This window comes from Sinocyclocheilus rhinocerous, unplaced genomic scaffold (genome assembly GCF_001515625.1).
Source record: "Sinocyclocheilus rhinocerous isolate Xijiao unplaced genomic scaffold, SAMN03320098_v1.1 scaffold1152, whole genome shotgun sequence".
NCBI lineage: Eukaryota > Metazoa > Chordata > Actinopteri > Cypriniformes > Cyprinidae > Sinocyclocheilus > Sinocyclocheilus rhinocerous.
The window spans coordinates 2,265,807-2,279,661 of NW_015625590.1; the positions used below are offsets into that span (position 1 = coordinate 2,265,807).

Here is a 13,855-nt window from a genome sequence, read left to right on the forward strand (position 1 = left end):
AGCTAACGCCTACGTGCCTGTATTGAATATGATTACGCATCGCTCCAGTGGAGTTATTGTAAGACAATTTGACATTATACAGTTTACACAAAACTTTTCCGTTTCCTTATAATTCAAAATAATCCCACACCTTGCTCGTCTTTCGCATGGTCATTTTTGAACTCGCCGCAACTGACACGAAGAAAACGCATGTGAGGTCTGAGGTAAAAATGTAGTTTCCGCCCAGATAAACTTTTAAAAATAATGTATTATTTTTCAAACGTTTTATTTTAACTTATTTAAAATGTTTTAAATGCAATGTTAAAATTATGGTAATTAGAATGATAAAATCATGTTTTTCTTTTTCTGTCGTGTAATCGACTTTTGTTTTCAGTGTTGACTAGTAAGAGCTGTACCGTTTAGTCGACTAGACCCGCACATCCACATCCAATTCGCTCTAGCGTTCTTGGCACTGTTAAAATAAAAGTCCCGCTTCTGACACATCAGGCCGAAACAAAAAATGCTGATGATTAAAAATGCCAAACATTGGTCGATATCAGCCTTGGATGATATGTCAGTTGACCACTACATCAAATGTGAATTCTGAAGCTGCTCTATTTTTTTTAATTTTTTTTATAAAACATAGGTTGCTAAATAAGGAAGGACTACAACTACCATAAGGATGTGAGTTTACATGCTTGACGAATCAGACCACTGCTGTAGTCCTTACTTAAAAACAACAACAAAAACATTAGCCATCCCATTGGACTAATCTGCGCAAATAGAAGAGAGCAGAATTGTGGGTAATAATGACTTGTTGCTGATTGCTTACATGTGAGGGGAGACTTCATAGAAATTGACACCCCTGTATCGCTCCATGTGCTGTTTAGTGTAGATCTCCAGCTCTTTGTAGGGGTTCATTGACACCAGCACAGAGCCAATGTACGTCTGAGGGAGGAAGACAGACACACAGGAATCAGATCAATACTCTGGGATTTGAGCTTTAAGAGCGAATAGAACCGGTAGAACAGCTCTTACATAAATGAGGTTCTCCTTGAAGCGTTTGCGGAGGTTCTCGATGAACGCCACCTCGCTGGTGTGGTTCTCCAGCAGGACAAAGTCCTGCACGCCCACCCGGTCCCTGGCTGTCAGGGCGCTCTCCATCATGACTCGGATTCCGTCACTGCCCACAGCCTGACAGAGAAAGAGCAGAAGTGAGATACAGAATCACACTCACACCCTCCAGTCGCAGAGCAGCGCGAGGTGATATATAAACACTGTAACACACAGTATGTCAAGGCCCTCTGAGAGCCTTGAATAAACTCAACAACTCCATCATGACCCCTCCCATTTCATAACACGCACAGAGTTCAACTAATTTGAAACCCAGCTAAAGAAAGCTTTTATTTTAAAGTATTTGTATGAAAGATCTGTCAATGAACCACACATACCATTGTGAACAAAATGTCACTATCTAAAACAGTGGATTTGTCGAGCACAATTTTAAGCTCAAGTTAATACTCTGAAACTTTAAAAGTGCCAGGAAGTACTACCCAGACTTCTTTTTGATGAGATACCACCATAAAACCATGGTTTTTAGACACGTACCTTGTTAAAACTAGGAAAGCAAAATACAATACAATTCAAAAATCAGTAAAAAATATTTTTTGAAAGAAATCAATAATTTTATTCAGCAAGGACATAAATGCATAAAAAATGACAGTAAAAAAAGTGACAAATAAATTACAATTTAAAATAGAAAGTTATTTAAAATTGTAAAAAAGTTTCACACTATTAATCTTTACTATATATTTTATAATATAAATGCAACCTGGGTGAGAATAAGTTATATATTTAAAAAAAAAAAAAAAAAAAAAAAAAATTAGAGATTTTTTAACTTATCAATACTAATTGATATAGGATATGTATTGGTTGATATTAGATATTTTATTGTACATGCCCATTTACTTCATTTTTATCTATATATTTAATAACTCAAATAATTTAAAACTACCTTGTTGCATTTAAATCAACTGATTTTAGTTTTTGAGGTTTTATTTTTAATAGGCCTATATTTAAACAAAATAGCACAAGGTACAATAGCTACAAGGTACGATATAAACACTGTTGTATAAGAATACGATACTCATTAAGTGCCATATTCAAATATCATAGAATTACCATCTGATCCCATACAAATAAATTTGAATGGAATTGAAATTGAATTGAATCATTGCTTCATGGCACCACCACAGTACTATTTATAAGGGTACAATGCAGTTTTACATCTTTAGCTTGATTACATCACCTTTACAAATAAACAAGACGCTCTAAACCATCAATTTTCACACTTAAACCACATCTCTAACTACATCAGTGCAAACTCCACCCAAACTCAAATGTGCTGACAAAACATACTCACATCTATTACCAGATCTGTATTTTTAAAGAGATAACCCTTCTCCACAATGGAGGCCTGAGTTTTCCGCATTAGATTTCCAATGTTTGACAAATCCATGGTGTCGAAACAACCTTAGCTGTCACTCCTTCTCCAGAGATGCTCTTTAGCACTGCATAAACTAGTAGGACACAAAAATGTACTAAGTTCTAGTAGGTCACTTGTCATCTGATGTCTGTAATCCTGATCAAAGAGGGCTATGGGTGATGCTTCCTAGCTTAATTACAGAAAAGCACACTAACACACCCACTCACACACACAAACAGACTCAGATGAACAAATGCGTGATTATGCATCGAAATACACACAGTCACATTGTGTGAATGCACCAGCTGCCAGGGCTGTTGTTTTGCTATTGACACAGCAGCGGCCGTCCCCTAGAGGGAGAGACAGAGAGAGACAGCACACCTGAGCAAGCACTTTAATTAAGTTGATGCACACCAACTACAACAGGCTAACGGTGGGAAAAAACAAGCCGAAAGAAAAACATAACAGGTAAGCGGGAACAGTCGACAAGTGTAGTGCCAGGAAGTGACTTCATTGCCAATCCGTCAGCCTGCTGAATGCACCAACAGAGCTGCACCAACTCTGAAAAGTCTAACATGGCCGGGTGTTGCTCTCTCTTGTTCTCTATTAGGCCGGTTTTGCATTTCCAGCTCAAATCTGGTTTCGTCCAATCTGCAGACACCCACATGGAATCTGGTTTTCACAAACCACATTTAAATGCACTGTATTATGTTTCCATAAGATCAAAATTCAAGTGTTTTGGCTGTTTTAGTAATTTAGGATGAAACAGTTATTTTGACGTCATGAAAAATGCTAAAAAAAAAAAAGCAGTGCCAAGGTGTTCATAGTGGATAGTGCATAGCTATGTGGTTGCTAAGGTGTTCTGGGTGGTCGCTAAGTGGTTAATTACTGGCTTAAGTCAAAAAAATTTTCTTATTATGTTCTTGTCTCTAGATATGCTAGAGTCTACCCCTTTTATCAGTTACCAGGAGAAAATCAACAAAAAAATATTTATATAGGTTAAACTGAACATACACTACCATACAAAAGTTTGGGGGCAGCAAGATTATTTTTTTTAAAGAAATGAATGCTTTCATTCAGAAAGAACGCATTTAATTGATCAAAAGTGACAGTAAAGATTTTATAATATTACAAAAGTTCTTTTATACTTTTTTATTCATCAAAGAATCTTGAAAAAAAAGTGGTTCCCACCAAAATAAGTGGCACAAGTGTTATTTTAAATTATTGTAATATTAACAATATTACAGTTTTCACTGTATTTTTGATCAAATAAATGAGGCATTGGTGAGCGAAAGAGACTTCTCTCAAAAACCAAAAATGTAAAAAAATCTTAATATTAACCCAAACCTTTTGAACGGTAGTGTATATATTTGATTCAAACAAATAAGAGTGTGGACACTCAGACCCACAGATCAGATTTGAAAATCAAATCAGAAGTGTGAAGTGAACATAGGCCTGGGTGATAAAACGGTATCGATATTTATCGACGGTACACCTTCTTCGATAACGATATAAAATTTTTTCGATATAGCGCACGATATAGGCACGTGCTATGAGTGACGCAGATAGCACACACAAACACGAACACATGCTGAATTGAGTGCTGTGCCTGCCTGTGATGAGGAGATTGTGAATAAAAAAATGAATATTAGTCGAATTTAAAATAAACATTTGCATTTGAATGCAAAAATAGTACAATCAAATGTTAGGTGTGCATCAGGGAGCGTCATTAGTGGAGCGCGAGATGCGGTGATGATGATGTAAGTGATGTTGTTGCATTTTTATGTTTTGCTAGTCTAGCCCACGAGATGTGCAGTTGCTGCGTTATGCATTCAAAATATTATAGAAATATAGAACCTCAATGCGGAGAAAATCTTGATTAGGTTAAAACCGAAACCAAGCCATTCACACGGAACGCATATTCAGCGCATATTTAGACGGACAAATATGACTGCTGTACTCGCATCTCATGCAAGAGATGTAGCCATGCAAATTTAAAACAGTTTAAACTTTTAGAAAACACGTCACAAATTTGTGGAGGTTTATTCCTAGTTCACTGCGTCTCTTATGTTTTTAAATGCAATCTGCGTGATGGGTGCTTCGGCTCTTTGGATTAAGCAATGCATAAATACATGATGCTGTTTTGTTCATAATTGTTTATGCAATTTACGAAATTATATTTGATTTACATGAGTTATTGTAGACGTAATGCACGGTTTTTTATAGACTTATTTCCTTGCGTTGACAATTTAAATGTGCTGCATTATTTTGCTCATTGCGCCCTCCTGTGGCCTCGGGAGACAAGACCAAAGTTTCCTTAAGACCTATTTAATCTGCATATAAAACATTAGAAATTAGATATTTGTTTAATTTTTATTGTGTGTTTGACTGTTAAAACAAAAAAATATTTGTTGTTTGTCTCAATAAATTGGGTTAATTTAAAAATACAGTGGTTAAATAAAAAAAAAAATTATACTGCTCTGTTTTAAAAAAGGTTATTAAAAAATGTCAATAATTATCGATACCGAACGATATGAATGTTTATGTTTATATCGTTGATACATTTTTTAGCTATATCGCCCAGCCCTAAGAACATACTGCACTCTTTTCTTAATCACATCTACATGTTTGTTTCTCTTATTTTGCATGCATATTCTTCTGCAGTGACACAGAACTGACAGTTAATAATCGGTCGTGGAGTCATAATCAAAACTAAACACGCTGGCTAGACAGACCATGACATCATTTGTTGGCCAGCTCAAGCATAATATGTCCTGCCCTTCGACAGATCATTTCCACTGCAGCTACTGTACTTACTCCAAGACAGTTGTATGATACAGATCTGCGACACTTGTATAATTCAGACAGCTTTTATTTTGATTAAATACTTGCTATTTGAGGAAATAATTATTTTCATGTTATAGCCGACAACTGACAGAACAGTTATAACAGTTAGAATTATATACTATTATTTATGAATAACTCAAAACTAAATTAAAAACTAAAATCTAACGTTTTAAATGCTACAAGGAAATTCAAACTTCACATTATACTACACAGCTTGAAAAATTGATATATTTATTTTGAAATATGTTAAAGATTACATTTAACAGTGTTATTAAATTATTAGTGTTTTTAAAAATGAACTTTAAGTGAGCGTTAGATTACTGCAGAGGTCATCTAAATGTAAAAATACAGAAAAAAAGCTTGTGTAATAAAATATTGAAATGAATTTAACTGGATACCCAGGTCATACAAGGATCTTTGGATATAGAGTTGTCTGAGGGTTCTTTGTGCACGTTAGCAAATATTATCTGTGCATCACCTACATGTAAAAATCCTATAGCCGCCAAAAGCTAATATAAACAAATCTAACCATTCATTTAGAACAAAAAATATGCCACAACCAGAAAGCAGACCCTTGCTACTTTCTCCAGAAACAGGCTCCATTACGGCATTGTTCTTTATAGATTTTCTTTCCTGTTCTTTCTTTCCCACCTCTGGTCCCCTTCCTCATGCATGCAGGTCTATAAGGCAAGCTACATGCCTTTCCCATGTTCTCACTTTTTCCAAATCCTGCTCTGAAAACAACGGACTGAAAAGCTCGAGACACGACCGTGGGCAAATTATTCACTCTCCATTTCACTCTAACCTCTTCTGAAAAATAAAGATCAAAGAGGGAGCGGTTTGTTCTTCTTTGTGAACAATAATTGCCTTTTGCATGACCTTCCAACATCCTATTGATTTGCTTGGTTCTTGTGAGCAGAGCTGTTTCAGGGAGATCTGCCGAGTCAAGCTGCCTTCGTCAGCACTTCTCACATTGCAAGACGACATTAGCAGTCTTTGGAAACAGACGGATAGGGACCAGAGCTTTGATTACCAAGATTGATTATTTGAAAGAGTGAATGTGCAAATCAAACACTCCAGTATTTCATTTCTCTAAGGTCAAGTCAGTGATTCTGTCCAGTTAACAACTCCTGATATAACCGGAGGATGTTGAAGAAGAGAAGAATGTATTGTGCATTTTTGCATAATTAATAAAGGCAGTGGATAAAGGGCACATTCCTAGATATCCAGAGCAAAGTCATGTGCTCCTACCCTTCTCACCGGGAAGAGTGGAGAATGGTGAAGAAGAAAAGCACATCTTGTCTGCTTGCTTATGATTTTAAGTTTTTGAGGTTACCAGTTTCCATCCTGATTGAGTCATCTGGCTCACTTGTTACCTCTCTCTTCTTTTCTCAGTAAAGAACAAGGGGTGGAGACACCCAGACTGTTGTGGAGAGGCACAGCTACATTAAAAAACGATAATGGATGCATAAAGAGGTTTCTTTAAGTATGGTCACTATTACTATCCCAACAGATTAAATAAGGGTGCTTTCACACTTGGTTCGATTGCCTGGTCCAAACCCGAGTTTGATTGCTCCTCCCTCCCACTGCCCCACGCTGGTTTGTGTTCATACTGTGTTTTTCGGTTCTGAACCACGGTGCATTTGCGTCATCAGAGTGGCAGCTAGGTAACGACTATGCAGAAGACAGCAATATGAATGGATGCTTGCGCACTTGATTTTTGTACTTCGGATTTAGAAAATTCTGTTTCATTTCCAAAGCACCAACACAAAACGGCACAAGTCTCTATTTATCATGACTGTAATGCAAAGGTTCAAAAGAACCCCGGAGTCAATTTTTGCGAGCAGAAATTAGATATAAATTCTCTCTGCTTGCAGTGCGTCAATCACACTTATCAGGAAAGCAAGTGAGTAAACGCATAAATACACAGTTTGACCAATTCATACATCATATTGAACAATAGCAGTTCAACTCTGTGATTTAGGACGTTTGCGTTCACATCAGAAGCGAACCATACCAGAGTTCGCATGAACCGCACCCCAGACAATCCTTCCGAGACGGACCCAGGTACGGTTCACGGGTGCGCAACAGAGTTCAGAAAACAGCGTTTCAAACGAATTGAACTCTGACGTCAAACGAACCCGGGTGCGCACCAAAAGTGCTAGTGTGAAAGCCCCCTTTTGTGAAAGTCAACTTTTTTGCTTTTTATTTAATATTAAGAATACATTAAAACAGTCATAGGAACTATTTTCCTACTTACTGCCTTATATTGTTTATTTTTGACAGCTTTTGTCAGTTCGCCCATGTCCCAAGCTTTCAATCTTTAAATATGAAAGCCATCACATATAAGAATTATTATGCCCCCTCCCCCCAGATAATAATATATTATACATATTAAATATAAAAACATATATAATACATATTATTATTTTTACAGACAAGGATTATTATATTATTTGTGAATAATAATAATAAAGCAAACAAAGATAAATAATAATGACTAAATTTAATATTTGTGTAAAAATAATTTTACACAAATCACAACTTCACAACCAACAATTGTGCCCTTAATACAAAAGCATAAATTCTTAAAAACACTGAAATGTCATTTCCATGCCCTTGCGGTCAAATACAATGCATAATTTGTGATGTTGAGGAAATGATACTGTAGTGAAAATCTTTATTACACTTCAGAAAAAAGAGAGACAAAATTGATAATGCCCATAGTTGAAAAAACACCCATACATTTAAAAAGACTTCCTACAACATTAATCACCAACAATGACATGTGGACATGTGCGAGTAGTTTGGGATATCTTGTTTTTTTTGTTTTGTTTTGTTTAAGAGAGATGTAAAAAGATCAGACTCCTGCAGCTTCGATCCATGCAGATGGTCGGGGGGAAAAGCATTTTTAGCACTTCTCCAAATGTAATGCAACTTTTTGGCCCCTATTTTGCATGAGATTGTTCAGAGTCATGAAACTGACAATGAAACACTTATAAGTGCTTAAAACACAAGACCCCTGCACAGGCCTTGCTGCGCACCACATTATATCATCCTCTAATTAAGCCATATTCATCAATAAATCTTCAAAGTAGATGTCTTACAATGCTCCTTTAATTACCACCACACAGATAGCGAGAAATTCCATGGGTGGCATTGTAATTCACGCCGGTCTGCTGAGTCGATGGCTGTCCTTGTGTTAAAGGGGCTGTGTTGGTTTGGAAAGTCAGCTGGTGGCTGTCAAACTTCAGGGGAAAAGTTGACAGACAGGTGTGACTGGCTCGGTCTAAACAGGTGAAGAGTTTTACATCATATGCACCCATGCTGAACTCACAAATACACACATACTTTTTTACTTGGAGAAGATATAAAATGACCAGTTTAAAATGTCCAGCCTGCCAGACAATGCAAGGCATTCATGTCCAGAGGGCATTTGAAGAGCACGAGTCGGGAGAAGTGTAAACTGCTTACTGGACCGCCACAGTATTCCGGGCCAGTTTGATTCTTACAGTGTCTCCCATCCAATCGCATATAAATGTACAGCTATGACCTTCCTTAATATCTCAGAACTGAGTATCTCACTCTTCTCAGTCGTTCCAAGCAGCATATCAATATGTAAACTTAATTTCCTCTGCCTGAGATCTGGCTCTTCCTGTGAGCGGTGCAGCTGTTTAGCAATTCAGTGGAATCTCGAGCGAAACTGCACCAGATACCATAAATCTATTGTCAGCCATTCATCAAACTTCTGCAGTTATTTGCCTATGATGAAAAGTGCCAAAATTCGATCACATCTAAAGTACTGCTGACCACAAGGTGTGTTTATTTGAATGTGAAATGATGCTCTGCAAACGACACTCGTAGTGTATCACGACATTGAACGGGTGAAAGGTGAAAGGCCTCAGAAACCCAAAGCTCATATGATGGTCTTTATCTTGAGTGCTTGTTCTTGAAGTTTCTGTTGGCTTTCGGTGGAATATCGCAGATGACAGAGACAGGAAGAAATGTAGCAGGGTGGAATGACCCGATGACAGACGCCAGTTTCATTATCTCTCTCACTCTCTTTCGACCCTGAAATTCAACAGTGACTGCTGCTGGTTCAAAGCCAGAGATTGCTTCACTGTGAGACGACACTATGGCATAAACACAGATACTGACAGTCCGGCATGAAAGAGGGTCCCAAGATAGGATCAGTGCCTGATAGGACAGACAAACTCCAAATCCTTCTTTTCAGAGGAAAAGTGATCTTCACTATTTATATTAATATTTCAATTAAATAAATACTGTATGAGCGATTAGAGATCAGCTGATATTCATGCCTATGAATGCCTTATGAACAACCTAGTCAATAATGCCTAATGTCTGTTTACAGAATATTTTTTTAAATTACCTTATTTAAAAAAAAAAAAGGTTTAGTATAATTGGTAAAAAAAATGCTATAATTATATATTTTTAGATTATATATAGCGTTATAATGTACAAATCAATATAAGATTCTATAATTACATATTTTTCACACACACACACACACACAGTATGTATGTGTATATTTAAATATATATATATATATATATATATATATATGCGCCATACACACATAGTATGCAAACATCAACTTATTTCGAATGCGATTTAATCGTTTTGCAGCCCTAGTTTTTATTAATATTTTGAATTCTATTTTATTTATTTTTTTCTGTTTTTAATTTTAAAGTTTTAGTAATTTCGTTGTGGTTTTATGATTTTCATTAGTTTATTTAGTAAAGTTTTTCATTTTATTTTAATATCAAAACAAGTGAAAAATGTTGCCTTGGCAATTAGCTGAAACAAAATAAGCGTACTTTTTTTTTTTACATTTCATATCAGTTGTTTATTTCAGTTAACTTTAATGTTTTTGTAGTTTTAGTTCAATATAAAAACCCTGGGCAAAGGTTAATCATAGTTGTGTCTAGGTTTACAATAGGCAAAGATGGAATTTGCAGATTAGAATCGGAATTCAAATTATGCAATCAAATATTAATCAAATGAACTTCTATAAATGCACAAGATCAGTTTATTAAAAAACATACAAAGCTGATAAAGCAATATCACATTTGTATAGCTATAAAGTGACTATGAAAGCGACTTGAAAACGGACTAAGATTACAAAAATATCCTGAAAGTGGTTATTAGAGCTTTTGAGATGTTCTTGTCAGTCCTGTAGCAGCTGAATGCTCTGATGTAGTTTCATAACCCAGTTTCTTCATGTCTTTAGTCACAATGTTGAACTGTAGTGTAACAAAACCTTGTGAGCGCACCCTCGTAACTGCAAACACACAAAATTGCATCCGCTATGGCTTGTAAATACACCGAAACATCCACTGAAATGTCTTATTTCATTTTGAGTCAAGGGTTAAATAAAAGCTTACCTTCTCTTCCCTCTCCTTGGGCAACAACCTTGGGATCTGTGAATTCTGGACACCTTCCCATCAGCCAGCTGAGTACAAGATATAACATGTTAGATATAGGCCCGGTTCCACAAACGGGGCTTAGCTTAAGCCAGGACTAGGCCTTGGTTAAAGTAAGATATTTAAGCAACTTTTACAAAACTGCCTTAGAGAAAATATAGGTTTGCATCATGACACTGACATATTTTAAGATATGTCGGAGCTAGATATTTTCAGTTGAGACAGCTCAAACATGTATTTTAGTCTGGGACTAGCTTAAGCCTCGTCTGTGAAACCGGGGGATAGAGTATGATGAAAATAAATGTTCTTAAATTACAGTGTACCTTCTCATTTGAAACGTTCATACAAGTTGCCCATTTAACTGAAACGTAGTTCAAGTTAAGTCTTGAGAACAAGAGGGAAGGGCAACAGCAAATTAAATTCAGATCATAACCCAAAGCTGCTGCATTATAAATTGGGTAACTTTAATATTCTGCTGTACAGTGTGTCTACATGTGAATGCAAATGAATGAGGTAACATTGGATTAATTATGAGAAATTGGTTACAACCTTGTGAACTTCTGAAGTCTTGATGTAGACTCAGGAACGAACATAGGAATGGTCTTGGTGTGTCTGGACAGAGAGCATTCACATGTAATTGTGCATTTTACACAGATTTTAAGCTTGTATTATGACAACACAATCTTCGAGTAACTCACTTTCCAGGTGTAAACGGGATGTGTATGGCTCCATAACCTCTCACAACATCATTTCCAAAAGTGTCAGGGCCGTACACACTGACCACAATCTGGGGCCCTGAAGAAATAAAAAAATTAAAAGATAGATGGATACTTAGAAATAGTGGGCACATAAATAAGCTGCTTTACAATCTTCAGAATAATATTCCTTCATCAGATCAGGGTTCCTGCAGGCTTTATGAAGGTAAATTTAAGACGTTTGTGCTACCTTTTTAAGACCAAGTAAATGAATTTAAGGAATAAATTGAAGGGAACACAGTATGTCAGTGTTCTCTGAATGTAAATGTCTAGGAAGCACACAAAAAGTTGTTTTAGCAAAACTTCAAAGCTTGAAAATACAACTTTCAGCAGATCTCCATTACTTCATTCATTTGACAAAAATTGGCTTGAATAGCTCTTCTCCTGGCCACTAGAATGTGGAAATAACTTCTGCTCATGCTACAAAAATGTTTTTTATGTTATTCCGGAGTATTTCTCTCTTGTTTTCCAAAGATTCTAAAAATCTAAATGTCATAGGATAAGAAGTCTTGTTGTGAACCGAGATTAATGTTTAAAACAAGAACAAATATCAGCTAGTGGACTCCGAAACAACTTCCTTAAAAGGGAGAACAAATTTTCATCTTCCATTGACAGAGATTTGTTCTTGTTAAATCATAAACTCAATTCATTTTGTTCAATTTCTCACAAAATAAGACTTCATATCTCTTTATTTTGCATCTCAAATAAATGTTTTTTTGATTTAAGGACGATTAAATATGTATATTGGTAAAAATTCTGAGGATTTATTTTTTTTATTTATTTTTTCAGTGCTGGAGGCATTATTTAATTCCTTAACTTCAGGAATTTAAGATTTTCTGCTCTTTTTAAAGACACTTTTAAGGCCTTAAATTGTGGAAGGGTGAATTAAAACTATTTGTTGCCTTTAAGACCCACAGAAGCTCCATACAATGGATTCTGACTCGATCAAACATGGTTCACTTACAGCCAAATGGGTTCGTGCTTTTGAAGGTGATGTCCAGTGGGAAGTTCCACACCAAACTCTGAGATCCTCTACCTTTAGAAGTTATTTGAGAAATTCCCTCTTCCAAGCCCTTCAGGTTGTGGGAAAAAGTTACAAACTTACTACTACTGTGGAATATATGAGAATACAAAAGCTTATAGCCTATATATCACGTCTCCCAAACAGGGGCAACTCAACTTTAATAATGATAAAGATACTATTAATATTATATTACTATTCACGTTGCATATTATATATACAGTATATATATATATATATATATACACACAAAAGGAAGTGAAGCAGGTTGATGTCACTCACTGATGTGGGCGCCCAATCGTGTCCATAAACAAAGCAATACTTGCAGTAAAGATCATCATATTCTGGGAACTTTAGGCAAAATACGACATGTAAGTTATCCTATTAACCCACTTTAATAACAGGCTTTGCACACAGTTTACTACATTAAACACATCTTCTAAAAATCAATGTTAACTTACATCGGCTGCTTCGATTTGCCCATTAACCATGAGAAGAAAAACAGCTGGGTTGTTTGAGGTCATTTCCACACCATTAACACCCTGGAAAACATTTAAAATCCCACCAAACCACCCTCGCTGCACAGAAATATCAGTTCAGATGTCAAATTAATGGATTCCCGTTGTTAACATCCCTCTGGCTGCTATGGACGCTTTAAGTACGGCAGGGAAAACGGTCCAAAATGGCGGAAATAAAAATGCGTTTTTAAAATGCTACTCCGCTAGGTGGCTGTCGTGGATATGACATTGGAACTTTTTTGGTTTTCCGGATTTGTGGATGAAGACTTACGGTTTTTCCTGTGTGGAAATTGGCTCTTTGTTTTTCGCTGTCTCTCAAGACACAAAAGCTTCCAAAAGCTTTGGCCTTTGCACAATAACCTTGGGTTTATATTGCCAGAGCATAAATACACATTAAACACATCCATGATTCACTACAAATCAAAACTATGGGCACAAGACACAATATTTATTATTATTTTCCACACGAATAACATATAGGCATACGAAATGTCTACACCTTTCCGTGTATTTATTGTGTGAAAGTGTGCAGGTCCCCGCCTGGTGTTTGTCCCAGCCGTTCCCATTTTCTTATGGTACTATTTCACACACCTTACAATGTTAGCACATGCTGGGATCTGGCATGTATGGGCATATTGGATGTTAAATGAAACTCTTTGTGATTCGTAAAGCAGGCGAACGTAATTTAATTGTGTTATGGCATGAAGTCAAGAGTTTTGTTTTCACCTCATTTCCTGTGCAGGGGTAGGCCTATCTGCTTTTGTTTACGAGGTCTGTCCGCCACTGTCTGCTTATCTGCTGTTTTT

The 13,855-nt window shown here is 36.3% G+C and overlaps 2 protein-coding genes across 6 annotated transcripts in view; both read right to left on the minus strand.

Annotated features, from left to right (window-relative positions):
* Nucleotides 1–13,855, minus strand: part of LOC107756890 (unconventional myosin-Ic-like) — a 54,671-nt gene that overhangs the window by 16,539 nt on the left and 24,277 nt on the right. For all 4 annotated transcript variants that reach the window (XM_016574221.1, XM_016574212.1, XM_016574234.1 and 1 more), the window contains 2 exons: nt 1,018–1,173; nt 812–927 (listed from right to left, as the gene is read on the minus strand). In XM_016574221.1, the coding sequence (XP_016429707.1) occupies nt 812–927; nt 1,018–1,173 (272 nt within the window). The remainder of the gene's footprint in view (nt 1–811; nt 928–1,017; nt 1,174–13,855) is intronic.
* On the minus strand, nt 10,355–13,356 carry LOC107756931 (B9 domain-containing protein 1). 2 transcript variants are annotated; one of them, XM_016574261.1, is made up of 7 exons: nt 12,993–13,355; nt 12,814–12,882; nt 12,475–12,583; nt 11,454–11,550; nt 11,305–11,367; nt 10,717–10,784; nt 10,355–10,613 (listed from the first exon to the last, which is right to left on the minus strand). In XM_016574261.1, exons 1-7 carry the CDS (start codon nt 13,053–13,055, stop codon nt 10,477–10,479), a joined length of 606 nt encoding a protein of 201 aa, XP_016429747.1. In that variant the 5' UTR covers nt 13,056–13,355; the 3' UTR covers nt 10,355–10,476. The 2 variants fall into 2 exon arrangements, with proteins under 2 accessions (XP_016429747.1, XP_016429755.1); XM_016574269.1 differs by lacking the exon at nt 12,814–12,882 and having other exon boundaries at nt 12,993–13,356.

What these genes read in the sequence shown, in the direction of transcription:
- LOC107756931 (XM_016574261.1), bottom strand. Translation starts at nt 13,055, where the DNA reads ATGACCTCAAACAACCCAGCTGTTTTTCTTCTCATGGTTAATGGGCAA. An exon ending in ACGATTGGGCGCCCACATCA is followed by an intron (nt 12,584 to 12,813) that starts GTGAGTGACATC and finishes CACAACCTGAAG; the next exon opens with GGCTTGGAAGAGGGAATTTC. An exon ending in ATCCCGTTTACACCTGGAAA is followed by an intron (nt 11,368 to 11,453) that starts GTGAGTTACTCG and finishes CTCTCTGTCCAG; the next exon opens with ACACACCAAGACCATTCCTA.